Source organism: Castor canadensis, chromosome 11 (assembly GCF_047511655.1).
Source record: "Castor canadensis chromosome 11, mCasCan1.hap1v2, whole genome shotgun sequence".
NCBI lineage: Eukaryota > Metazoa > Chordata > Mammalia > Rodentia > Castoridae > Castor > Castor canadensis.
The window spans coordinates 128,143,315-128,170,753 of NC_133396.1; the positions used below are offsets into that span (position 1 = coordinate 128,143,315).

At 49.7% G+C, this 27,439-nt stretch overlaps 2 protein-coding genes across 2 annotated transcripts; both read left to right on the forward strand.

Annotated features, from left to right (window-relative positions):
- Positions 1-676: 676 nt before the first annotated feature.
- Positions 677-3,826, forward strand: Kiss1 (KiSS-1 metastasis suppressor). The gene is made up of 2 exons (XM_020183185.2): positions 677-1,652; positions 3,430-3,826. Exons 1-2 carry the CDS (start codon positions 1,550-1,552, stop codon positions 3,726-3,728), a joined length of 402 nt encoding a protein of 133 aa, XP_020038774.1. The 5' UTR covers positions 677-1,549; the 3' UTR covers positions 3,729-3,826.
- A 13,127-nt stretch (positions 3,827-16,953) lies between these two features.
- Positions 16,954-27,075, forward strand: Ren (renin). Its single transcript, XM_020183184.2, has 9 exons — positions 16,954-17,076; positions 19,904-20,054; positions 20,660-20,783; positions 21,596-21,714; positions 22,640-22,836; positions 25,011-25,130; positions 25,499-25,643; positions 25,889-25,987; positions 26,718-27,075. The coding sequence occupies exons 1-9, from the start codon at positions 16,979-16,981 to the stop codon at positions 26,877-26,879; spliced, it is 1,215 nt and encodes a 404-aa protein (XP_020038773.1). The 5' UTR covers positions 16,954-16,978; the 3' UTR covers positions 26,880-27,075.
- Positions 27,076-27,439: the final 364 nt, after the last annotated feature.

A 27,439-nucleotide genomic window follows, 5' to 3' on the forward strand; every position in this document is an offset into this window, starting at 1 on the left:
CACCTAGCACAGCACCCAGGCTGTGCTCCAGGGATGACTTCCAAAACCTCTGGGCACTCAAGGCCTGAAATGCCCTTACCTTGTTCTCTCTAGTGATTAAATCCTGCCTGTACTCCATGCCCCACCCCAGGATCTGGGGCTCAGGGTGTCACAGAATCAAAGTCTGCAAGGACAAATAACCATCTGAGTGGGCAGTTGGTGGCTAGTGCTTTTATTTTACAGATTGAGGCCTGGAGATGAGAAGGTGGGGATGGCTTGCTCGTGTCTAATGGAACGGGGACATTGCTGGGGCCAGATTTGAGCACTTATCCTTGTTAAGATTCTTACTGTATACCATGCCTGAGCCCTGCAATGGGGGAGGCGATAAGAAGGGAAACAGAGCAGAAGGATGCACGGGGCTGAGCAACCATTAGGAGCTGATAGTCACAAATGATACTCCCCTCCCCTCCCCCCTTCCTGCGACAGAGGCTTTATGCCTTAGATCTGGCCAGCACCGTCCTTTTGCTCAGCCTGCAGTGCCCCCTGCCTTCCCAGGAGTTTGTCTTTAATCATGTTTATTGGACAATCTCAAAGTGCCTGATGACTTTTTCAAAGAGAAATTGGACTTGGGAGCTGGAGAAGTGGGGTGAGGGTGGTGGGGGGAGCATGAGGGTAGAGGTGGGTCAGGGCACCCAGCTCCCATCTCAACAGCCAAAAACAATGAGACCAATTCAACTCATATCCTCCCAGAGTTCACAGAGAATTGACTGTGGAGACAACTGACCTGTTAAATCAGGGAGAGGTTTTGCTCCTCCTTGAATTATAGGCAATAAGACAATTTAATGATGATCTTCAAGGCTGTGAAGAGCTCTGAGAGAGAACAAAATGATAGCCTCTTTCTTCCTTTTTTCCTAGAGAAGATAAGGAATTAAGTTTCTCTTATAGCAGGAGGGAACAGGGCCAGATTCCAGAAGGCACATTCTAAGGGGGAGAACAGAACACAGAAAGCCATCTATTTGTGCAGAACCCAGCATGAAGGAAAGAAGTGCCTGTATCCAGGCTCCAGAGAAGATGTTTGAACTTCAGAGTCCACTTGGTGCCCGGAAGTCCTTGATTCACTTCCCCCTCCCTGCTCATTCCTACACACCACATCTCACCCTTCCTTTCCCCAGCATTGCTCTCAAGCAAACCTGCAACTCAGAATCCTGGCCATTCTCCAACCTGAGCATCCTGCCTTTTCCACCAAACTGGGTCCTTCCTTCCTTCCTTTGTCCTCCTTCCCTAACCTTACTGTCCTTACTGCCTCCAGGAAGCCCAACTGACTGAGCCTCACCTGGCATGAATTTAGCACTGACTACATTGTACCAGTAATCTCAACCCTGTTTCCGTCTTGTATTGTTTTAGGCTCATCCCTCCCTGGGAGCCTCCAAAAGTAGAAATTTTCTCCTTTCTTCCCTTTTACCCTGGCTTCTGGCCTTAGCACTAGCCCAGACTGTGTCTGACCTAGTCCTTTTTCCCTCTCTCTGTCTTGGCCTCAGAGCACTTCTAGGACCTGCCTCTTCTCATCAGAATGAACTCACTGGTTTCTTGGCAGATCCTGCTTTTCCTCTATGCCACCTCTTTCGGGGAGCCATTGGCAAAGGTGGCACCTGTGGAGAATCCTAGACCTGTAGGTATGCATTGTCTGGGAAGTGGGGAGGTAGGGGAGTGAGTCATTGCAGAATCAGATTTGCCATATTTCTCAGATCGCACAGCTAGTCTAACACTGCCTTTGATGGACACCTAAGACTGGCACATGTGTCTGTACATCTCATGGAGAGGTGTGGGCATTGGGAGCCTCATCCAGGCTCAAGTGCTTGTTAACCACTGTGCTTCTTTGTGGTTTTCTCACACTGCTCTACACCAACCACTCCTCTGTGCAGATGTTGGAAAGGAACTTAATATGCAAGTTACTTTATCTGCTAGCTCAGATTCTTTACAGGGAATTTTAAAAAGACCTTAAACACAAGGACAGAGCTTAACACCTTGTCAATTCACTGGGGGAACTGATGAATGGTGAAACTAAGGCCCAAAGAGGTACAAAGTCACTCAGTCAAATACTGCAGAATCCCAGTGGGTGTCAGAGTGCCCCAAGAGCATATCTGCTGAGCAGTCCAAGTACAACAGGGCTACTCCATAAGTCAGGAGCATGAGTTCGAATATTACTTGGTTACCCTCCTTCTGGACAAACTAGAACCCATCTTTAGCCTCCCTTGACCTCAGTTGCTAGGCATGGAGCTCAGGGCATACGCTACACGCTTGCTATTATTGTACATGTCCATAGATACCCCAAAGCAGACAGGCCTATCGCCTTTTCCCTCTCTTTCCGGGTGAGCTAGGCTGCTCCGGAGAATAACCTCTCCCACTGCCTAGGGATGCTGGCTGTTGGCTGTTTCTGGCAAAAGGCTTCAGGGGAGGTCACACAGTATCCTGAGCAGTGGTCCTACTTTGGGGGTTGAGTGGATGTAAAGGGGAGACTCCCTCCCATCTCAGCCAAGTGGGCAAGGTGGGAGGGCCTCTCAGACAGACTATTATTAATTCTGGACCATGGCCACACTTTTCTCCAAATTGTGCCAGGGTATGGAAGAGCCAGGCTCAAGGCCATCGTCAACCCCTCACCCACCCACAGGCCTCATTTCCATTAATCTCTTGCCACAATTGGCTGGACTTACTGTCTACTCAGAGCTAGTTACCCTATTTTACTGCCAAAAAGTACAGTGAACTTAATGAGCCTTGTATGTGAAGTGTCTTCCAAATTACCTTTGTCAGCCCTCAGTACCAAGGGGAGAAATTACACCTGGGTGGGGAAGGTGAGCCAGTTAAATGACCTAGATAATTTCCAGTCTTCATTGAGCCCTGATACCGTTTATTAGGAGGCTGTCATTATTATTATCAGAGACCAGGTTGGATCACAGGAGTGTGTTACTGCAGGTTTTTCATCAGCTTTTATGTATTTAGCAAGCATTTATTGAAACCCTACTATGTGTAAGACACTGTTTCAAGCATTCTGAGAGATTGAAAGATGGAGGAGCATGGGGACCATCTGTCTCAAGGAGCTGGAGTCCAGTGACACCGCCCTCCTCTTCTTCCCCCTCCCCAGCTTCAACAAAGGGGCCAGGCAGGGAGCCCAGAAAAGAGGCAGAGATTAACTCCTAAATCTTTGGTTTTCTTTATTTCCAAACCCTACCCTGTTTGCTTCCTAAAAGGAAGCAGTTTAATATAAAAGTTACTTCAGATAATTTTGTCAAGCATTCGAAATCAAAGCTTTGTTGAAGAAGGGACAAGCAAATGGCCTAAGCATCCATAAGATTTGGGGCAGGGGCTGATTCTGCACTGAGGGCAAGCAATCAGGAAGATCTATCCTTCCTGCCCACCCACCCCGGCCTCACCTCCCTGTGCTCCTTGTCCTAGGCCAGCGACTCGGACCCCTGGCTCTCATGGTCCCCTGGGAGCAGGGTCTGCGGTGCGCAGAGAGGAAGGGGCCGAGCCGTCGAGAGGCCTCGCTGTGCCCGCCCAGCGAGAGCTCCGCGGGGCCCCAGCGGTCGAGCCTGTGCGTCCCGCGCAGTCGCCTGATCCCCGCGCCCCGGGGCGCCGTGCTGGTGCAGCGGGAAAAGGACCTGTCCACCTACAACTGGAACTCCTTCGGCCTGCGTTACGGCAAACGGCAGGCAGCGCCGGGAGGCCGCGAGGGCGGCGCTGCGCAGCGCTGAGCGCCCAGGTGCCAGCCAAGAACTTCAACCTCGGACTGGGGTGGGGACGCGCGGCCACGATGTTGGTTTAAGGCAATAAAGGAAATGCTGCTTACTCACTGGCGTGTGATTTGCGCCTAATTTTTGCAAGCAGCGCTCATTCGGCTGTTCCCCTTCTCAACTGCATCCGCAGCTGGGTTTAGAGTTCTCTGAGATCAAGGTCAGTGCGTCTCAAACTAGATGCTATGAGGACCCAGGCTGTTTGTGCCTCAATCTGTTGCAGCTAAATACTAAATAAATTAATAGATGATAGATAGGTAAGTAGGTAGGTAGGTAGATAGATAGATTATAGATAAAGAGTATATAAATAAAACTGGGGCTGGAGGTGTGGCTCAAGCTTTTTAGAGCCTGCCTCCCAAGTACAAAGCCCACACTGCCAAAAAAAAAAAGAAAAGAAAAATCAGTGAAAACCTGAAAAAAATTAAAAGCAACTAAAGAGAAGTCCAAATCGGATACTGTTTGTATGTTTCAGCAATATATATAAAATTTCTGTAAAACGTTCTGAATCTGTCCTCTTAGTTCCTAGATTTACCTCCTTGTGGATGGGTGCCATTTTGCAGAGGGGCCTAGCCAGGACCTACAACTTTGAGTCGCAGGTGGGGCAGGGGACACCTTTAAGTACCTTTCCTTTATCAGTTGTCGGTCAGTTGGGCAGCCTGACTTGGAAGATGAGAGCCACTGCCCTGTTTGTCAGGGCTGGAGCCAACAGCCAGGCCTCTGCTGGGGTGGTTGACCCTCAGCCACTGAGGTGGACTAGCTCATTCACCTCTTCTGGGAAGCCAAAATGGTCTGGTACATCCCACAAACATTTCTCTTCACCTTCGTAATCACTCAGGATTATGGGCATGTGATCACCATCTTTATAGGTAGAACCCTCAAGTCCAGAAAGAGAAGTCACTCACTAGAGGTACACTGCCTAATAGCTCTTCTGATGACAATCACAGTTGCATAGTTGCACCTCTCTGAGGTGGCCAGTTTGCCATCTGAGTCAGCTGAGGTGCAGATCAAGGAAGGACAGACAGCCTTCAGGAATATCATGAGGATATTCCTGGGGGCCCAATAGCTGAGGAGGAGAAATTTTGGTAGAAAAGAATAGTATTTGTTGGACTGGAGGTGTGGCTCACATGGTAGAGTGCCTGCTTTGCATGTGCAAAGCCCTGAGTTCAAACCCCAGTCCTACCAAAAAAAAAAAAAGAATCTGTCTAAAAAAATAAAATAAAAAAAAAGAATAGTATTTGTCATTAGGAAAACCCCAGGAAATCCACCACCTTCCTCCCACAACTCAGGCCTATTTGATAGCTTCAGGGTTTCCCTATCCTGCTTGGTCTAGGATGGAAATGTTCTTTCCCAGAGGGGTTGTAGAGCCCACCCCCATCCAGTGAGGCACCATAGAGTTTTATCCATTACAGAAACCAGGACTCCTCAGGATGTAGGCAGAGCTGTGTTGCTATGGCAACACACTAGGCTGCCATGGGAACTGACAACCTGCCCCCACCCCCATCCTTACCCTTGAAAGAGCCCTCCAGAATCTCTCAAATTACTGATGCTGTGGTGAGCTCATGTCATAGCATGTCATGAGGGCGTGATGCTGTTGATATTCAGAAGGGCATTTGATCCCCAAACAGCCTGGGTGTGTGTGTAGTGTGGCAGAGGGGAGGGGCTGTGGCTTTAGAGGCAGGACAGTGAAATGTGTTCTCTGATAGAAGAAGCAGGTTCGACTGTGTGAGAGTGTGTAAGGAGGTAAATATGAAAAACTGCATGCATATTCACATGCATGTGCCTGATGACCTTGTGTGGGCGGTGGGCCCCTCCAAACACATTTCAGGCCTTTCCAGCTCCCAGTGCAACCAAGTGCCCCTGCCCCCAAGATCTCTGTTCTAGCTGATCCAGGGACCCTGCTTCCGTAAACAGCTGGCCCCACAACTGCTACCTTCGAGACTCTCAGATTTCTAGTTCTTGACTCCTTGTGTTGGGAAAGGATGGGTGGGCCTGTCTAGCAAGCACAAGGCCAAGTTCAAATCCCAGTAATGAAAAAAAAAAAAAAAAAAAAAAAGATGGTGTCTCCAGGTGACAAAAGGAATCTTTGGTCTAACTCTAAACCAACCTGCTCTCCGAAATGGAGGGCTGGAGGGGAGGTGAGAGGATGACTGGAGCCTCTGAAAGGCTATAATATTACTTGTCCCAGGTTTACCTAAGGCCCCTCTCCAGACTTTTGGGTGGGATCAGAGAGCTGGGGCCACAGTGCCCAAAGACTTGGAGGCAGAGCTACAAAGGGTACTCAAACCTGCTTCTTCTTGAGTACCTACTTCCTCTGGACAGTACCCAAGGAGTGAAAAATCAGGAAGGTGAGGGGATCTGTTGTTGGGGGAGGCGAAAGTGTCTATCAGGCTTCACTGGTCTGGTAAATCTTCTATAGTAGTTGTGGGCTGGTCTCCTGTCCCTGTGGAAAGGAATACTGAGGCCAGGGGTGTGAGGGATGTAGGGAGATATACCAGCCTCTAGATTCACTCTTAACAATGTTAGCATGACTAAAGTGTGCCAAACACTGAGATGAGGCTGATGTGCCTCATCTCATTCTCACAACAGTGCACGAGGTGGGCAGTAGGACCACCCCCCCTGCAAAAAAGAGAAAACTGAGGCTCAGAGAGGTTAAACCGTGTGCCCAAGATCACATAATAGGAGAGGCATAGACACAACAGACAGACAGACACATTTCCATGTTCTAACTACAAACACTATGAACTTCCTGCACGCTGCAGTCTCTCTTTAAGCTGGGTGAAGACCCCTCCTACCCAGGTTTTGTCTTGGAAGCAGGTTTGGCAGCCAATGTAACTGTACCCCAATCCCTCTCTGGACTCCTTTAGTGACAACACAGACAAAGTCACTGTTCCCCAGAACAGGCCTTCAACTGTCAAGCCTCAGGCCAAGGGCCAGACATCTATCTGCCTTGCCTTCCTCTTCTCCCTGTCAGTAGCTTATCCAGGCCCAGTCATGGTCACGGGGAGGTGAAGAACATCAGTCCAAAGAAAGCTACAGAACACTTCCTCATCTTCCGGACCTGCTTCCATTTTCTGTTTTCAGACACCAGAACATAAGATGGTTTAACTCAGAGTGGGGAGCCTGGGGCAAGGCATGCTTCTGATTGCTGGGTGTGCAGGACATGACAAATGGCCCCCCATAATCATAACCTTGCTTTCCTGCGATTTCCTTAATATCTGACTCATATAATCTTTACAACTACCCCTTCAAACAGCTACATCACGAAATGGCAAAAAGTACCACAGCACATTGGTGCCTGTCCCATCCCTAAGTCCCTTAAAAGACAGCAAAGGAGCAAGGTGGTATAAACCCTTAAGGGCACAGAGAAGAGAAGAAAGAAAAAGACAACAAGATTTTAAAGATGGGAATTTCATGGAGGGCTTGGCAGAGCAAAGGGAGGCTGCTACCACAAAGCCAGAAAGGGGCTCCCATTGCCCCAAGACCTCATCTATGGATGTGAAGGTGTCTGCTGGGGATGAAGCCTGGACTGAAAATCTGTATGTGGAACTTGGACTTCTTGAGTTCCCCTCCCCCAGTCAACACTGCCAGCCACTCCCTGGCAAGCTACTCTACTGGGAAGAGGCTAGAGGCCACTTCTCTTGATGCCCTTGTCCAGGGACAGCAAGCTTTTAAGACAGGGATAGGATAGTTGAAAAGAGGGGACCGTGTGGACACTTGCACAGGTAAGCCCTGAGCCCCTTCCTTCACTCTGCCCCAGGAATGCCGGCAGCAAGGTACATGTCCCTCAACAGGAGATGGCAGGGGAAAACTCTTCAGATATTGGAGAGTGCCCCAGGAGAAAGCAAATGCAGAGCCACATCTGTGGTGGGGGCTCCCATCAAGAGCCCTACTGGTGCACACTGAGTTTCCAGGCCTCTCCTCCTGCCCCTCTTTTAACCATGAATGAAGAGTCAAGAGTCAAGGCCTCTGGTGGCATGGCTCAAGTGATAGAGCACCTGCCTAGCAAGCTCAAGACCCTGAGCTCAAAACCCAGTACTGCCAAAAAAAGAGTCAAGGCTTCAAAGGGACTGAAGAAAACCTGTAGATTGGAAGAGGAGACCAAGGCAAACAAACAGAAAACAGAGACCATGCAGAAAGCAGAGAGAACATTTTGTGTGGTTAAAAAGTCATAAAACTCAGAACCCTAACTGTTTGTAACACAGCTCAGTAGTGTTAAGTATATTCACATTGTTGTGCAATGAAAGTTTTCATCTCAGAGACAGCATTTAAAAACAATCAATCTGTAATTAATATCCTCTGGAGAGAGATAAGAGAATATTTTGCATCCATAAAAACGTAGAGGATGCAATAAAAATAGGAATAAACAGATCAGGAAGGACCTTTGGAAGTTCAAAGCATGAGAGCAAAAATTTTAAAAAGAAATAAAAGAGTTGGAACACATAGTTAAGGAAATCTAGAACTCAAAACAAAAAGAAATCGGGAGATAAAATATTTAAAAAAAAAACTAAAAATTGCAACATCCTACTAATAGGATGTCTTGAGTTCCTAGAAGAGAGAAAAGAGAAAGGCAAGACATGATCAAAGAACTAATGCAGGACAATTAGCCAAAACGAAGGCCATGAATTTTCAGATGGAGGGGGTCATGGGGCAGAGCGCCCAGGTCATGAATGGGAAAACACCCAGGGCAGGCAGAAGAAAAGGCAGAGAAAATCCCCAGAGATGAAACTTATCACAGAAGAGTCTGGAGTCAGAACTGCATCAAACTTCTTCAAGTCAGAAAAACAACTGCCAACTTCAGAGGGAAATGCCTTCAACCTGGAATTCAGAGGCTATGAAACTACCTAGAGTAAGGGTGAAATGGAGACATCTGTGGTCCTGCCAGACTAGAAATGTTTACTTCTCCTATGCCTTTCCCAAGACGCTGTGGGAGCATATGCTCTGCTTAAGCAATGGTGTAAACTGAGGAAGAAAAAGTCCCCAAGCCACATTGGACAGCTGCAGAGAAAAGCCCGGAGTAACTGCAGCAGCTGTGGGCTTCCAGGAGAAAATTCTGCTGGTTCCTCACCTGGGTGTGGGACCAGGTACAAAGGGCTTTGGCACATCACAGACTCATGAAAAGACCCAGAAAACGTGGGTTGTTGGTGATGAACTCAATGAAGGGCAGAAATTGCACAAGAGAGGAAGTGTAATCATACACAGTGACCAGAATGTAATCATAATAATGTGAATTGCTCTTTGTTTTTGTTAAAACCTGGAGGGGTGGAGTATGAGAGAAATCCTCCTCTCCCATAAAAGGAGATCCATTTAAAAAGCACGAAATGTAAAACTAAGAAATGGCAGGATACACCTAACCTTTAGGAGTACAGATGACCCACTCTGGCAGAACAGCCTAGAGAGTTGAGAATGGTTGTCTCTGGGGAGCAGGGTGGACGAGCAGGATTGAGACTGCTTCTTCTCATCATAAACTTTGCTTTATTGGTTTTTAAAACTACAGCATGGATTTTTTTTTCTAGTAAAAAGTGATAGGAAGGGAGGAAGAGACCCATTATCTGGACAGTGTGTTCTTGGGGTACACACTTTGCAGTCATCCCCTTTCCCCAGCTGTGCTCCTGCTGGTGACACACAGCTCCTACCCAATAGCACCCTTCCAGCAGAGCCAGCCCTGCACCACCCCACCTTCCTCCCACACTCTCCTTTGGAAAAGGGAACTTTCAGCTTGTTCGATACGCAATACTACCCTGGTGCTAGCTGGAAAAAGCAGTTTCTTAGGTTATCAGTTCTCATGTCTCCAGGTGCACTGTATGCCCCTCTACGGTGAGGGCATCTCCTTTTAGGAACCTTCCACCAGGCTCTACTAACCAAGTCTCCTCAGTCCCCTTGCTGATCCTCTCCTTCCCCCAGGCCCCTGCAGCTCTTAAGGCCTGTATGGCCTGCCTTTAGTTTCCCTGAGTGATGGCTTCAACAGGTCTAGGTTGAGATCACCGTATACCTATGGCTGAATTCCCATTCCCTGAAGATCCCCACAACAAACAGTTAAGGCTACTCAGTTCTCTCCTCCCCTACTCCCACCTAGCTCCAAGGTTCTGCCCCAGCCCCAACCCCTGCCCAGGAGCTCTGAGTAATCCCACTTTCATTCCATCTGTTCTTCTACCCACACAGGGCAGCCCTGGAGGTTATTAAAATCCACTCTGGGTCTTTCTTTCCCCTCAAGGTCTCAGCTGCTCATCTCTACTGAGCTCAGTGCCCTCTTTGATTGAAAAATTCCACTGAGAAGCCATGTGGGCTCCTCCAGGGATGGGGAGCAAAGGATGAGGTGGGAAGGAGGACAGGTGAAAGAAAGCTGTGTCCATTTTTCATCCTTCTCCCATTTCCCCATTTGGTTTTCATGAACAGAAACAGGACCAGCCCAGAGATGTTTGGCTCCCAAACACGAAGCTTAATGAGTTCATTTTGTACCTCTTGCTATCTTCTCCTGGACCTGTACATGCCAGGAGTAAATACATGCCTATTTCAAAGAAGCACCAATCAGATTTTCCATCTTCCTTCACCCAGACTATCCCCAGCCCCAAAATCTCCTTGGGCTTATTATCATGAGGAGGGTAGGATTTGGGGCCACATTTAGATCAACCCTCAGCACCATTTGTCTCCTGAGAAATCTCCCTCACCCAATCCCTCTGTGACGTACCAGCCATGGGATCTGCAGCAGGAGGGGAAGGCCAGCTCAGCCTGGATTTATGCTTCCCTTGACTGGTTCTTACATCCACTCTGCCCTACAGGCAGAGGGCAGGGGCAATAAAACCCTCTCCTCTGCCCCCACCTATCCTACTTCCATGCCTTGACCTCAAGGTGACGCAAACTGGGCCTAGATGTGGCCTGGGGAACTTCTGTGAGAAAAACTGGAGCCCTGGGCTGAGGGCCTGGGAGATGACCTGATAACAGTCTGGTACACCCTCCTTCCTGTCCCATGGACCAAGATGCTGGAAGGCCCAAGTTCAGAGGGAAGGAGGCCTCTTGGAGTAGCCCCTCCCCCACAGTGGAAATGGTAGCAGTTCAGGGAAGGCCACCCAGCTGAGTCAGGACGCAGGGACTCCTCAAAGCCCAGAGCTGGAGGGTCCCAGGCAGTCAGTGCTCCCTCTCCCACCTCAGAAGCTCTTTGACAGTACAGCACCAGCCTCCAGGGTCCCAAAGCCCTCACACAACTGCTGGGCAGCTAGACAGCACTTCCTTGGAGGGGAGCTAATGTCACATGCTTTGCCTGCCTGCCCTTCCAACATCCTTTAAGGGCTTCAGGTCGCCCTGAAGCTAAGCTTCCTGCTAAGTTTCTCCTGGGTCCTTGGCTGATAGAACTTGGCGTCAGGATCCTGGCTCATTCTGCCTCCAGACTATGGACGGTCTACTTGGCGATGGTACCCAGTGTCTGGTCCAGGCCCTTCTGTCCAGTGTTCCTCTCCCAGGTGCTGTGCTGAGGTTCAGGCAAGAGAAGCAAAGGCCATGCTATCACCCAGACACTCTTGCCCACTTAGCAGTTGCTTCCTGGTCTCTGCTGCTCCCTGCAACTCTGCAGCTGAGTGAGTGGTACTGTTTGATGTCACTTCTCATTCACACTTGTATTACTGCTGGTCTCAGCAGTGTGCTGAGGTGGTAAGTGTGCTGCACACACTGGCAGGAGGCAGGGATAGATGTGAGGAGAGCGGCTGTGTTGGGTTGGAGAGGGGCCTGGGTCTACTGCCTGTCCCTGACCCTCCTTTGCCTTAGAAAAATCCTGCATCTCGACCTAAAATATATCTGAAGGTCCTGCCTCCCTGTGCTGGGGTCTAATCTGTGCTAGTGGAGGCTTTAAGAAGTTCCTTATACCCCCCACTACAGCTCTGTAGAGTTGACATCACTCCCTCCAGCCAGACCCAGCTCAGCACCCCTCTCTTTTGAATTCCATCGGCTCTTTCAACCATCCTGATACCCACAGTCATAGACAGGGAGTCAAAAGTGGTGCCCTCAGTTCTGTCCTTACCTAGGCTCTCTGTAGCTTTAGCATCCTCACTAGAGCAGTGGGGATGAGCCCTGCCCACTTCACAGGGCTGCAAAGAGACCAGAGGACATGAGTATTCAAAGTATGTCACAACACACTACATGTGCTTGATAAAGGTGACTGGAGAGACTCATGTTCCCACACAGCTCTCCATAGTCCCCACCACACACACACACACACACACATACACACACACACACACTTATTTTCTCCTTGCTTCCTGCTCCCTCTCCTCTAGGATTTGGGGATCAGGGAGGGAGAGAAAGGGTGAGTAGTAGCCATCTTTACTGGTCATAATAGGTCACAACCATGATGGGAAAAAAGATAGCATCAGTGTTAAGCCTGAGATTCATGACAGACTCTTTACTAGCAGAGGCCTCAAGATGGGGAAATAGGAGATTGGGGGGCAGAGCCACCACAAGTAACACAGGGTATGATGCAGGGAAGATGCAAGTCCCCACTCTGCCCCTGACTGTGAATGAGGACATGCTGCTTACCTCTGTGTTCTCGTAGTACTGGTCTGTTCACTTCCCAGGGGTTGACGTAGACACTGGGAGATAACCCTCCTCCTTCCAGCCATGCCTATTTGCCTGGACCTTCTCTACCCACTCACTGTGTCGTTGCTGGACTTACAGGTCCTGCCCTGTCATTTATTGGACTTTGGCTCCTGACTTACAGACTTCCTCCACCTCATGCCCTCTGCGATCCTTCCAAATGACATCACCAACCACACAGACAGTGACCCAGCTGTACCCTGACCTCCCAGTTCCTTGGGTGCCCTGCTTTCAACAGCCACCCCACCCCTTGTCTTACTCTGCCCTTGTCATCACTTGGAACTGCTTCTCTTCCAAACTAGCAAACTCCTGGTGTCCCCAGCTCCTCACCTCCAGCTTTGTGGTTCAGTTGTTCCCACAATCCCTGCTTACTCTTCTCATCCGCCCATGTCCTTTGCTACCTTCCAGTTCAGTCATCCTGTTTTGTCTTCACTTGTCTTCTATACCCTCCCTAGATCCACAGTCTACCATTCAATAACATTTTTGTGCCAGGAGTGTGGTTCACTCCTGTAATCCCACTACTTGGGAGGCTAAGGCAGGAGGATTTTGAGTTTGAGGCCAGCCTGGGCTACATAGTGAGACCCTGTCTCAAAAATTTTTTTTTGTTTTTCACTCATACCCCAAATTCCTTGGCTCCTTGGCTCCGATCACCTCAGCCCTGAGGAAGCTGGGCACATGCTTTTTCTGCATTCATGTCCAAACAGCCATGGTGGCAGTTGAAAAGTCAGAGCAGGGAAGACTAGATTCTTAAAAAAATCCTTATCTCCAGCCACTAAGTGTCTTCAGCCCCCACAAAATCCTCTGGTTTCCAATGTCAACTTCTTCCCACTTTCCATAATGATTTCCAACCTTCACCTCTAAATCCCCTCCCATCCCCAGACCTCAGGAGAGGTCTTTGCTTCCTGCCTGCCAGAGAAGATAACAACCACCAGGCAGGAAGTCCCTCAGCCTCCAGTACCAAGAAAATAAACTCCCCCACAAGCCTTGCTTTCCTTTCTCCTGTGCCACGGGAGGGGCTGCCTTTGGGGGCCAAGTTTCACGCACCCTGTGAGCCCCTCCTCTCAGGAATCTTCCTGTGTTGGCCAATTAGCCCTTCCTCTCAACTGAGTCCTTTCTGTGTCTTTAAATATATTGAGAAAGAGAGGGAGAGAGAGAGAGAGAGAGAGGGGGAGAGAGAGAAAATATATTGAGAAAGAGAGGGAGAGGGGGGGAGAGAGAGGGGGAGAGAGAGAGAGAGAAGGTGGAGGAGGAGGAGATGGGGGAGAAGGGAGGGATGGAGGGATGGATGGAGGAAGGCAGAAAGAGAAAACTCCTCATGTACCTCCAGCTATCACCCTACTGCCCCTCCCTTTCAACTTCTCAAAATTGCTGCCTGTGACTCCATTTCTTTCATCTCTTTACTTTTCTTGGTCATTCTGGGCTGCTGTAAGAAACCACCTTAAACTGGAGGTGCAGCTTATAAACAATAGAAACTTGTTTCTCACAGTTCTGGGGCCAGAAGAGATACCTGGTGAGGGTCCTCTTCCTGGTTCATAGAGGGCACCTTCTTCCATTGTGTCTTCATACGATTGAAGGGCAAAAGAACTCCCTTGGGCCTCTTTTATGAGGGCACTAATTCCATTCAGGAAGCTCTGCCCTCATGACCTAATCACCTCCCAAAAGATTTGACCTTCTAATATTACCATTTTAAGGAGTTAGGATTTCAACATATGAATCTGCGGTGGACACCACTGTGCTTTCCATCCATTTTCAACCCATTCCTGTCTGGATTTGCATCCCTCTGAGTCACCACCAAGAGCACAAATAGCCTGATTAGTGACATTTTAATTGGATTCTCTCCTAATCTTGCAGCAGGTTACCATCGTCACCACCTCTCCTTAACCACCCTTCTGTGGCTTTGGGGACACCTGCTGCTTTTCTCCTGCCTCTCTGGCCATTTCTTTGTGGCCTCCTTTGCAGATTCTTCTTCTACACTGTCCATTGGAGCTTGGGGTCTTGAGACTTCTTGCTGTCTACCTTCTCCCTGGCTCATTTTGTTCATACCCATTGCATTAAATACCAATTGCAAATAATACATAAACTTTCATCCAGGTCTACATATGTACCTGCCACTTGACAGCACGCCTGGGATGTCAAAGAAGCCCCACATTCACAGGCCCTCAAACTCATGACCTCTCCAACCCTCTTCTTCTTCCACCATACTATTACCTAGAGAGCCTCCCGATCCTCTCTCCCTCACTCTCCATATCCCACGTATTACCAGGTCTTGAGTTTCTCTCAAATCCCCCAATCTTCTCCATTATCACCATGCCCACTTTCCCCAGTCCAAGCTAGCTCTAGTGTGATTGTCTCCTCCGTGACACATGGCACACTATTCTGGACCCATCCCAAGTCCTTGCCAGTCTACACAGCCAGGGCATCTTTGCAAAATGCATCAATTACACCATTCTCCCTCAAATTTGTCAATGGCTTCCCACTGGTCTTAGGGTAAACACAGCTTCCTAACAAGGGCTTGAGAACCTAGATGGCTTGATACTCCACTCAGCTGTGTAATGGGTTCTGAGTCATCCGGTCTAATTTACCGTCTGACTCTGTCATTTATTGTCCAGGTGACTTTGGACAAGTTATCTTCTGAACACTCTTGTATTTGAGTGTCCTCATCTGTGAAATGGAGTAACAATGGTACTGCTTCATGTGGTTATTGTGAGAATAAAAATAGTGCCTGGTGCATGACAAGCATTCAATAAATGCTAGCTCTTGTTAGCCTCACTTCTCTCTCCCATTCATTTCTTAGTTGTAGAAAGTGCTGGCTTTCTTTGGGTCCTTTTTCTCACCACACCCTCTCTCTCCTTTGTACATATTCCTCTTGAGACTCCATTGCTTTCCCTCTTCAGCTGTTCACTGCCTGTGTATTTGTCAGGTCACAACTTAAGTGTGACTTCCTTGGGAAAACCCTGTGGAGGTCCCTTACAGGTGATAGCCATTGCCACTATTGTATATTTATTTACTTATTTTTATTCATTTCTTTATTTTGGTGTTGGGGTGGTCGTGATAATCTCTCCCGCAAGATGGTAGTAAGCCCCACAAGTGTAGAAACTGTGTTTACTTCTGTCACCTTTGTAACTCCAGCATCTAGCGATGCTCCTGGCATAATAACGGCTCAGTGAATATTTGCTAAAGAATGTAAAAGGATTGAAAGTGCCCTAGAGCTGCCAGTGATGCTTAATCAATTTCATTCAATCTGATGAGGTACTCCTTTGGGAAGTTCTAGAAAGTGCTTCCCTGTCCCCAAATAATTCTGCCATTGCCTATCATGGTGTTTGAAAATTCACCAAGAAGGCCTATCGTTTGAAAGGGTGTTACCACTGAGGTCAAAACACCTTCCTTAGCATGAGACCAGCAACAGAAATTAGCTCCTGTCATTGTCTTTACTGCCCACCAAACGCAAAAGCAGCACCAGAAGGAACAGAACACAGAATGCTGGACTAGCCAGATCTGACCTCAGGCCCGTCCAGCCATCTGATTCATGGTACAAATGTGGACACAGAGGCCCAGAAAAGGGATGAGAGGTGTCCAACTTCAATGTTACAGAGCAAGTTCATGGTAGAAGAAAGATTAGAACCCGGGACCCTGACAACTAGCTCAGGGCTCTTTTTTGCCCATTGCAGAACATTAAGCCTCATCATGGGCAAGAGGCAGATACCTCATATGTACATAACACAGCTGCAAGGGCAGTGGAGGTCTTGCTCCTGGAGAAGGCCTGAGGGCCATGCAGTGAGAGCCCACAGCAGAAAGCAGTCTGTTTCAGGTGGAAACAGAGTTTGTTTCACAGAAGAGGTGGGGAGACTTGAAGTGGGCTCTGAAAATGATCAGGAAGAAGCCCAGAGAGGGCATTTTAGGGTAAATAAACAGCACCCACTTGGGATTTAGGGGTCAGGCATGTGTTTGGAGAGCTGCAGAGAGACCAGCCAAAAGAGAGGGCCAGCAGGAGGAAGATGAGCTGAAAGACCAGCTACCCTAATCCCTTCTGCATAAGCCTCCCCAGATCTTGAGAAACTCCCTTCTCTCTCTCCATCAATAACTCCATGGAGGATGAACTGCCAACCCCACCCAGTTCTCTGCACCAAAGAGTTAGACCTGGAGCTGCTTCTCCCTCTAAAGCACAAGCCAGGAAGATTTACTCTTGTTTCAGATGAGAAATGAGATAGGTCTGGGTGGAGCCAGGAAGGGCAAAGGCAAGGTCAATACAATGGACGCAGATTCAGGGCATAGGGTTTGGACTGAGGGTTGGAACCTTCTTCCCTGATCAGTGCTAGTCATCATCAGTCACTGTCCACTCTGGGGATTGCAGGGCCAGGCCAGGGGAGTCTGACATCATTGGGTACAGTGGGGCTTCCCACAGCCCCCTCCTCCAGCCACTCTGTTCCACATGTGAGATCCGGTTACCCTTCAACCACCTAAGCATTGGGTCCCACAGTGGGATTTATTGTTGGCTGCCCTGCCATCTGCCCCAGAATAATAAATCAGGGCAGAGCAGAATCACAGCCATCCAAGTGTGCAATATATAAATGAAGGGCTCAGGGAGCCACTAGGCTTCACTGGACCCCACAGAGCCGAGACCAAGCAGCAGCATGGACAGGTGGGACAGAATGCCTTGCTGGGGACTCTTGCTGGTACTCTGGGGCTCCTGCACCTTCGCTCTTCCCACAGACACGGCCGCTTTCCGAAGGTAACTTGGGTAGAGAAGGGAGAGAAGGGTAGCAGGGATACAGGGGTTTCCCAATTCTTGACACCCCCAGTTTTCAGATATGTGGGATCAAATAGTCCTAATGATCATCCAGTCAGGGAGGTATGGTCCTGTTCAGAGAGGTCAAGTGTCACACAGCCAATAAATAAATGGCCTTAGGCTGGTCTGGAAACCATCTCTTTTGATCACTACCCACAGCATGATTCTAGGTATTGTGGAAAACTCAGAGACAATTAAAACATGCCCTGTCTCCCCAAGGAGATAGCAGTCTAATTACTAAGAAAGGCATGGGTGCCGTGAACCGCCAGGTAAGCAGCAAGATATAGCAGTTAAATGTATCTTCTGGAGTCATATTGGTTTAAATTCTGTTCCCCTAGCAGAAGGAGCTAGCTCTGGAACCATTGCTAAGCTAACCTCTCCAAGTTTCAGTGCACCAATTTTAAAGCAGGGATAATAACAGAACCTACTTCCTAGGCTGCTTTGAAGATTTAGTGAGATAATGTGTGTAAAGCTGTGAGCATCACACCAGTGTGTTATAAGATCCCAGCTGCTGTTCCAACCACAAAGTGGATTATCATCCATGTTAAACAAAAGGCTTACAGCAGCCCCAAGCAGGGAGGAGAAAGCCCTGACCTCCATGGGGTGCCAGGCCTGTGCAAACAAGCATTTCTGTAAGATTGGAGAAAAGGAGGAGGCAGGTCTAGAAGAGGGCCTCCCAGAGAAAGGGTGCAAAAGGGTGCTTAGTTTAGGGACTGCAGGAAATTTGGAGACCTGCAAAACTCCTAAAGGTAAGAGGGAGGGCAGGTTTCAATAGCAGGAAAATTTGCTCAGCCTATAAAATGCTTAGGATTTCACAGTCTTTCTGCGTGTCCATCCCAAATTATGCCCCAACAATTCAACTTCACCATTTTACAAATGAGAACACTGAGTCTTGGGGAGGACTCAGAAGACGCCCAGAGAGGTTAGGTAATGTTCAGAATCACACAGCAGCAAGGAGACCCAACCACGTTCGCCACAATCAGCATGTGACACCACCCCCATAGACTGTACAGTGCTGGCTGTGAATACCCAGAGGAAATGGAGCAGGAGCCCAGGAATCCCAGGAAGTCCAGGAAGAGGGAGGCCAGTGTGGGCTGGAGTCCTTGGGGCAAGCTTCCATGTGGGGTACATGCCAAGACTTTAAGGATTACAGAACTAGAGGGCAGAAGGAAGGGGAGAAGGAAGGGATTTTCTAAAGGGGAAATGGCAACGAGATCCAAAGCAAAAACCATTTGCAGTGGAAAAGGCACCTTTGACCTTCTTTGGGGTTAAACCTTCCCTGACCTTCTGTTTCCCTATCTGTAAAATGAGGATAAGAAAAGCACCCATTTTGTGGGATGATTGAAGATAAAAATAAAAATATAATTGTGCAACTATTTTGTGAACAGTTAGCTAGGATAGGACTCTTAATTCATTTCTGCTACAATATTACGCAGCTAGGTGCAGAAAGTTACTTTAGGTTCCTGGGCAAATGAAAGGAGGATGTGTGGGTCACATGAAGTGTGGGAAGGAAAGGATTGTGCAAGGTCAGGAGAACTAGCTGCTGAGAAGACAGAGGGCATCTCTGTGGGTCTGGGAAAGTCCACTGCAGAGTGAAGTCAAGCTTGATCCTTGGGATCCCTGACCAACAGCTGGGGAGACTTCCTCCAGGCTGTTGCAAATGGTTTTTATGTGGGAAGCCCAGGAGAGTGTATGGGAAAGGGGACCAGAAGCAAGCCTTAAATCACGCCTTTATTATGTCTGAGTCACTTTCACCCGCTGAGAGCCTTCATTTTGTCATCTGTAACACAGGACAGCTAGTTTACAAAGTTTTTGTGCATTTTGCCTAGTTGGGTGCTAACCATCACACACAAAGCTCATTATACACGAGTTTCTAGTCTCTTCAGTTCTGCCTGGCAAAGGTGATGGGAAGGTGTCAGGATCAGAGGCTGAGAGACTTAGGACCAAGACACATCTTTCCAATGGCGAGGTGCATGAGTACTCTGGAGATGCTGACCTCTGTCCAGCCCAGTTCAGTTGGTCCACTCCACACAACCCTAGCTCAGTGTTTGCCCCCAAGGGTCCTGGAGCCCCTGCAGGCTGCTGTGGGAATCTACTGCCACCTACAGGTCCCACATGGCACTGCCTTCCCCTTTCAGCTAGGAGGAGGCACTGCCAATCTTCATCTCCCTAGAGATATCACTCACTTTGTTTCCTGTTTGTCTCCCTGCCTGCTGGAGTTACTAAAAGGCAGTGATAGGGCCAGGTGTGGTGTTACATGCCTGTAAAATCCCAGCTACTCAGGAGGCAGAGGTAGGAGGATCATGGTCTGAGGTTTGCCTGGGCAAAAGTATGAGACCCTATCTGAAAAACAAACTAAAGCAAAAAGAGCTAGGGGCATGGCTCAAGTGATAGAGCGCCTGCCTAGCAAGCATGAGGTCTTGAGTTCAAATCCTGTATCACCAAGGCAGCAATGAATTTTATTTCTGTATCCAGCTCAGTGAGGGACAGAGGAGGTATTCGATACAAGATCGGGGATGTATAGATGGATAAATAAAGGAACAAGTAACCTGTCTGATCAAAATGGGACAATGGCAAGAAGTTAGGTGACAATTATTTAGCACCAGAGAAGGATTGTCCTTGTTCCTTACAAGTCCTAGGGCACAAGTGGTTCTTAGGTGCTTAGACTAATGTTAGCAGTAGATATGCTAAAAGCAGGGAACTCTGAACTGTGCCAATACTGGGGGGAGTACAGGATGCTGCTGTTTATTCTTCCTCCACCTTGGGCCAGGATTTTCCTCAAGAAAACGCCCTCAGTCCGGGACAGCCTCAAGGAGAGGGGAGTGGACATGGCCAGGCTTGATGCTGAGTGGAGCCAGGTCACCAAGAGGCTCTTCTTCGGTAACACCACCTCCCCTGTAGTTCTTACCAACTATCTGGACGTGAGTACCTGGTTCCACTACTTGCCCCCTCCCTGTGTCCTTTCTTACTGGGACCTAAGCCTTCTTTACTTGCAAGGCCCACTCTGCCATACTGTTTGAGAACCACAGCCCCTGAGTACCCTGCAAAACTCCCACCTTATAGCTAGAAAGCCTGAGGCATTGGGCGGTGGGGTGTGGGAGGACCCAGGAAGGAGCCCAGAGACCAGTCAAAGGCAGAATTAGGTTGGAACCTGGGCCTAGGCCTCAAGCCAGGCATCCCTAGGGAAGGAGGGGTGTGTGACCTCAGGTAGGGTTTCTGTGACCAAGCTTTGCACAGCCTGGCATCTCCTGCTCCAGTGATGCCTCAAAATCAGCAGTTTTCTGTTCCATTTTCACTGTTTTTATTTTGCTTTTGTGTCTCACTGAGTCTCCTATATCCTGGAATCCAGGGGACAGGGCTATGTCCCTACCCAGTCCCTGAAGGAAAATGGAAACCCAGAGAGACTATAGGATCTGCCTAGCCTCATCCCAAGAGCCACAGATGGAACCAGGCAAGACTCCATCACCCAAGTCCCATCCTGGAGCTCCCACCAACCTCCTCTTTCTTTTTTATGCCCCCCCAACAGACCCAGTACTATGGGGAGATCGACATCGGTACCCCACCCCAGACCTTCAAAGTCATCTTTGACACGGGTTCTGCCAACCTCTGGGTGCCCTCCACCAAGTGCAGCCCTCTCTACACTGCCTGTGGTGAGACCCAGGCCCTGTGGCCTCTCCCTATGCCTCTGCCCTGTTATGCTTGTACAGTTCGGCCCCGTGCCAGCTAAATCCCTCCTGCCACTAGTGAGTTCTCTGCCTCTGTGCCCACCTGCCCTGGGAGGAGAGAGGAAGATGTCTCCTGATTTCCTGATATGACCACCAAGGTAAAAGAGCCAGCTCTAGGATCTACCTGGCTACCTAGAAGGCCATTTCCCAGCATCCTTGAGACTGGGATAGGACCAAATTCTCAAACCCATTCTAGGACTTTATACTCTTCCATCCCAGCCTTAGTCAATAACCTCTTACTGAGAGCCTACTCTGCTCAGAATCTTCTCTGGTGTTATCAGTGCTAGCAGTTACTTTAAAATGCTTCATTTGAGCCAGGCTCCAGTGACTCATGGCCGTAATCCTAGCTAGTCAGGAGATCAGGAGAATCACAGTTCGAAGCCAGCCCAGGCAAATAGTTCGTGAGACCTATCTCAAAAAACCCTAACACAAAAAATTGAGCTGGTGGAGTGGCTCAAGGTGAAGTCCCTGAGTTCAAGCCCCAGTACCGCAAATGAATTTAAAAAATGCTTCGTTTGAGACAAAAATCTCACAAGTGGGAGCAAATAAACGAGGCCAGAGAGAAACAGTCCTTGATTGATGAAACATAGTCTTCCAAGCCCTGACTGACCTCAGGGCCACCCTGTCCCTATATCTGCCCACACCAGTCCTCAGCCACACCAGTCATGCCTACAACTTGCCCTGCCTCTAAGCCTGGGTTGCTCTGATACAGACTTGAGCCTGTGTCCCTCTGCCAGAGATCCACAGCCTCTACGATTCCTCGGAATCCTCTAGCTACATGGAGAATGGGACGGAATTCGCCATCCACTACGGATCGGGGAAGGTCAAAGGCTTCTTAAGCCAGGACTTAGTGACCGTAAGTGAGGCTGCCCCTGGTCATCTGGCCCCTGCCCTTCTTGCCTCAGGCCTCTGCTACCTCTCTAGGGTTGGCACTAGAGACAGATACATTCCAGCCCACCTTGGAGCCTGAGGAGTTGAGGAACACTCTGCTGGGACTGCAAAGAAGCAGAGCCATGGGGAAGAAAATCAGAGCTCCTGGTTACCGCTGGGGGATTGATGGAGGCTTTTGCATCTAAGCCGTGGGACTGTGGAGCCTCCACAGCCTCCAGCCAAGTGACCTGCCTGAGGTCACCATCTCTAACTGGGCTTTTAACCAGCTCCTGGTCTGAAAGTCAGGGTTAGGGTTTTGTTGGCATTGTAGTCAGGCTTAGTGTCTTACGGGCAGGCACAGCTGAGGGTCGAGTTTGGGGTTAGTGGCAGGGCCTGGTTTCCTTTTCATCTGGCCAGTGACTAACCCCTTCTCATTCAGGAGTTTTCCCTTGCTGTGGAGGAATCAGGGGAAGTGTACACATGGAACCCCAGGGGAAATCAGTTGCCCTTCTCCCCTTGTCTGGAATCGGGGGAGGGAGCAGGAAGAGCCAGCCTGGCTGCGCTAGAGAAATCCTTAGCCTGTGATGGGGTGGGGGCTGAGACCCAGTCTTGCTAATGTGAAAGTGGTCCACTGGGGAGTGGGTGCAGAGCATTTGGCATCTTTTCTGTCACTGTCTGGCAGAGCCACCTTCTCAGCCCCACACCCTTACAGCACCCGTCAATCCCAGTTCTCTCTGGATACCAAGAACAGATGTGTATTGAGTGGCAGGTGATGGTGATGGAATTGTCTTACCCCAAATTGCGGTAACCTGGAGCAGGATTTCCCTGAGGTCCCTGGTGTGGCAGCCCAGACCGAACTCCAGTTGGGGGTGGGCAGTGGGCTCGGTCTCCTCTGATTCTTTTTCTCATAGGTGGGCGGAATCACAGTGATGCAGACATTTGGAGAGGTCACAGAGCTGCCTCTAATACCCTTCATGATGGCCAAGTTTGACGGTGTTCTCGGCATGGGCTTCCCTGCACAGGCAGTCGGTGGGGTCACTCCTGTCTTTGACCACATCATCTCCCAGAGGGTGCTTAAGGAGGATGTCTTCTCTGTCTACTACAGCAGGTGGGCCTGCAACCCTAGGGCCAGAGTAGGGGGTAAAGGGGTGTGTGTGTGGGGGGGGTGGAACAGAAGAGCTGGGAGAGTCAGGGTTTTTGTGTTCCTTATTCGGTGGTAATCAGTCAATATCTGGAGCTGCACGAGCCAATGTGGATGCCACTATTGAGGTCTAAACTAATTAAAATGAAATGAAATTAACATTCAGTTCCTTAGTTGCATTTCCCATGCCCAGCTATCACAGTGACAGTGACTCCCATATTGGATCCTGCAGGTCTAGAATAGCTCCATCATGGCAGAACGTCCTAATGGAGGTGCTGCACTGGAGAGGAGAGTGTGGGGTGGGAATAAGCACTGCTGCAACCTGGACACCCTGGGAGGGCCATCGCTCCTCCTGTTTGTTTGTTTGTTTGTTTACTTACTCACTCGTTTGTAAATCAGTGCTCTGTGCCCCACAACTGTGATGGGCTCCAGGGGTACAGCGGTGAACATGACAAGTGAGACAATCCCCTCCTCAATCCTCGCAGAGCTCACACTTTAACAGGGAGACAGAAAATACTACATGATGGGTGCTGTAAGCCTACAGGGCACCCAGTACTGAAAGCAGCAGCTGCTTTTCAATTCAGCCCTGGGGAAGCTGTGGTCAGCTCCTCAAACAGGGCTATGATCCATTACAAGAGTTCAGAAAGATGGTCTGGAGACAAGGTCGTTAGGGTAGGAACATAAGACTCAGAGAGTAGAGGAAAGGGGTGGAGTCCAGCACAGTCTGAAGTAAAAGGAGTCTCTGGTTGGTGACCAGAAGGAGGCATTGAGAAAAGGTCACCAATTAGAGTCTCTGCAATCAGGAGTGGCCTTGGGGGAAGAGCCTCTTTAGAGGAAGGGGGGAGGCAAGGCCAGATGAAAGCAATTAAGAGTGGAGGTGGGTAACAGGAAGTGAAGGTCACTAAATATAAACTGCCCTGGGAAATTCAACCAGGAAGGGGAGGTAGGGTAGGGGTAGAGTGGGATCCAGAGAGAAGCAGGGAAAGGGAGGGGGGTGTTTTAAACGCCAGAGGATGCTTGAGCAATGGTTGTGGGTGGAGGAAGAGGTCAATGGGAAGCAGAGATTGAAAATGTGAAGAGGAGATAAATAGGGACACAGGAGCTGGGGCTGCGGAAAGGATGAGGATCCAGCAAACAGGAAGCAGGAGGCTGTGTGAGCAGAGGGCGTCTTCCTTTACCTTGGGCTGGGAAGAAGCGGCATCCGGAAGATCCTGCTGTAGCAGGAGGGAAGTCGTGCTACCACAGGCTCCTGTACACTTACTGTGTAGAGGTACAAGTAATTGACAACTTGCACAGAAGAGCACATGCGCACTACACACCTTTGAACACGTGCACAGGACCGTGTGCCTCTTGTCAAAATTCTAGAAAATCACATCACACACAAACACACCCTGGAAAGCTGCCCTGGGGGCATAGGCACTGTGCAGTGCAGAGAAGGCAAGGGGAACAGGCCTCAGGCCAGGCCCCCACTCAAGGCCTGTGCGTGACTTCAGGCAAAAGACTTCACCTCTTGGTGACTCCATTGCCTGAAAGATGAAAAGAGACTGTCTAATCTTCCTGCCCAACATCAGGGCCTGTGAGGCTGGACTGAAACAAGCTGTCCTCTCTCGGCAGATATCCCAAGTCAAACCTCCCTTGTAGTCCTGACCCTCTAGTATTCCCTGGGCACCTGACCCATACTCACGCATGCCACCCACCCCAAACTCTCCTTAGAAGCTCCTCTGGATGCCCATTCTCTACCCCTGTCCTGCTCTCTGTAGCCCCCCTGCCCCTCCCACAGCAGCCTCCCCAGAGTCCCTCCAAACACCTGCTGGACCCAAATGACAGGGGCACCATTTGCATCTTATTTGCAGCTACTCACTGTCCTTGTACCTACTCCTTTTCTGTGACCTTTCTGGGGGTGGGTTTTGGGTGTAGCTGGAATACCCTGGAAAAGCCTCTGTTAGGCTTGGGAGGACTAGCAAGAGGAGATGCTGTGTGTTCTGTGTGCTTCCAAATGACAGCTTCCTGCCCTGCCATCTGTCCCCAGAGCCCTTCCTTTACTCCAAAGCTCTCTGCCCTACACCCAAGTTTCCCTTGTTGCTGGAGTCTCAAAGTGTTGGAGGCTGAGGGTCTCCAAGAGTTGCTGATCTTTCCTTTAGGGATTTCCACCTGCTGGGGGGAGAGCTATTGCTGGGGGGCAGTGACCCCCAGCATTACGAGGGGAATTTCCACTATGTGAGCGTCAGCAAGATCGGCTCCTGGCAGATCACAATGAAGGGGTCAGGAATACTCAACCTCCTTCGTTCCTTAAATTGCTTGGCCACAAGGGTTGGGTGGGGAGGGGACGGGGCAGGATCACCCATCCTGTTCTCTCTCTGCATGCAGCCACTCCATAATCACAGCCACATCTGCTTTCTGCCTGTCTGGCCAAGATGGTGAATGGAGAGATTTTGAGGAGCGGGGAGGAGGTGCCTAGGTCACATGCCAAAAGCAGGAGACAGCACCTTTCCTTGTCTGTTCACTGCCTCACTCTTCCTCCAATGCATCACTGATCACCTGCATGGCATCCTGTCACCACCCCCACTCAGGAAAGATGGAACCTGGGGTGCTCGCCAGCTTCTGTCTGTCTGACTGTGCCCCCCCCCAGGGTGTCTGTGGGATCTACAACCTTGCTGTGTGAGGAGGGCTGCATGGCAGTGGTGGACACCGGTGCATCCTATATCTCGGGTCCCACCAGCTCCCTGAGGCTGGTCATGGAGGCCCTGGGGGCCGAGGAGCAGAGCACAGATGAAGTAAGATGCTAAAAGGGTTGGGTACCAGGGGTGGGGAGCACCACCTGTGAGCCCTGAAATCATCCCAGGCAGCATTAGGTTGCAAACAAGGCCATTTCAGGCCTTCTCCTTCTCATGTGTCATATGTCTCATATGGAGGGTGGGCACTTCAGCCAACTCCAGCAGAGGAGCCAGGCCGCAAGTACACGGCTCTGTGTGCTGAGAGCATCCACACTGAAAAGGGACCCCTTTATCCCCACCCCCAGTATGTCGTGAACTGTAACAAGGTGCCCACACTTCCTGACATCTCCTTCCACCTGGGAGGCAGAGCCTACATACTTACCAGTGCGGACTACGTGCTACAGGTGAGATGCAGAGAGAAAGGGTGGGCAGGGGCCATTGAAGAGGGACAGTCATAATGCAAAGATTACATGCAAGTCCAGTGACTCTCAAACTTGGCTGTTTGTGTCAGCTGGAGAACCTTCAACAATCCCAGCAGTCAGGCCACAACCCACATCTGTTAAATCAGAACTGCTAGGAGTGGCACCCAGAAACTACAGGTTTCAAAACTCCCCAGGGGATTCTGATGTGCAGCAGTGCTGACAAAATACTGTCACCTTCCTTCCCTCTGTCTCCATTTTCTCATCAAAGAGTTCCAGAAATTCTATGCTTTTCATGTTCACAGGCTTAGAGAAGTTAAAGAACTAGTCAAAAGCTGAGCCAGACTGTAATAAGTGTAGTTATTTCTCAGATAGGGTCTTACATTTTTGCCCAGAGCCAACCTCAGGCCACAGTCCTCCTACTTACGCCTCCTGTGTAGTGGGGACTACAGGCATGTACCACCATGCCCAGCCCTGGAAGGCAGCTCTTGAAGGCAACACAGGGCCTAACACACTGCTTGCCTAGTGTCTAGCACAGCACCTGCATCTACGAGGGCTACAATCAGGCTGAGTTAAGATGGCCAAGACGGGATCCAGACCCAGGGAGTATGGGGGCAAGAATGGCATACTGCTGAAGACAGTTGTAGGGACCAGGCAAGGTGACAGAGGGTGATCATGAGCTGGGCAGTGGAGCAACCCTCCTGCTTCTTGTCAGGACTCCTTCAGAAATGATGACCTATGCACATTGGCCCTTCATGGTCTGGACATCCCCCCACCCACTGGGCCAGTCTGGGTCCTGGGAGCCAGCTTCATCCGCAAGTTCTACACCGAGTTTGATCGGCACAATAATCGCATTGGTTTTGCCTTGGCTCGCTGAAGGCCCTCTGCTACCTGGGTGACCCTGCCTTCAGTTCAAGCCCAAACCTAGAGCTGAAGCACTCTCTAGGAACCTCCTCTGCCTGGGCTTGTGCCCTCTTGTGGGAACACTGGACCTGGAACTCCGGTTGGACACTTGCCCTGCCCCCTGCACCAGCCCTTCCCCGCTTTGAATAAAGCTGAATAAAGATTTCATGTTCACAAACGTTATACCTGGGTCCATTCAAGTTTGAAACAGAGGTAGGGACAGCTATGTGTCATGCATGGATAGGAAGGTGACAAAGACCAACAAGTTACACATTCACCCCCACGTACAGGTTCCTCCATACCAGGTTGATGCCATCTTTCTGCTGTCAGCAGGACTCTGGTGGAGTTCATTTACACAACCTTTGTTGGAAAGTTTGCAGAGAGCCACTCCTGTGCCCCTCTAGCCCTTCAGGGACCAAGGCTAATGCTATAACAGTAGGCCGTGGGTCAGAAAAATGGTCCTAGCTCACAGAAGCCAGCTCTGATTCCAACTTCTGCACTGCTGAGGTAGCCAGTCCTGCCTTGTGTGCCCTG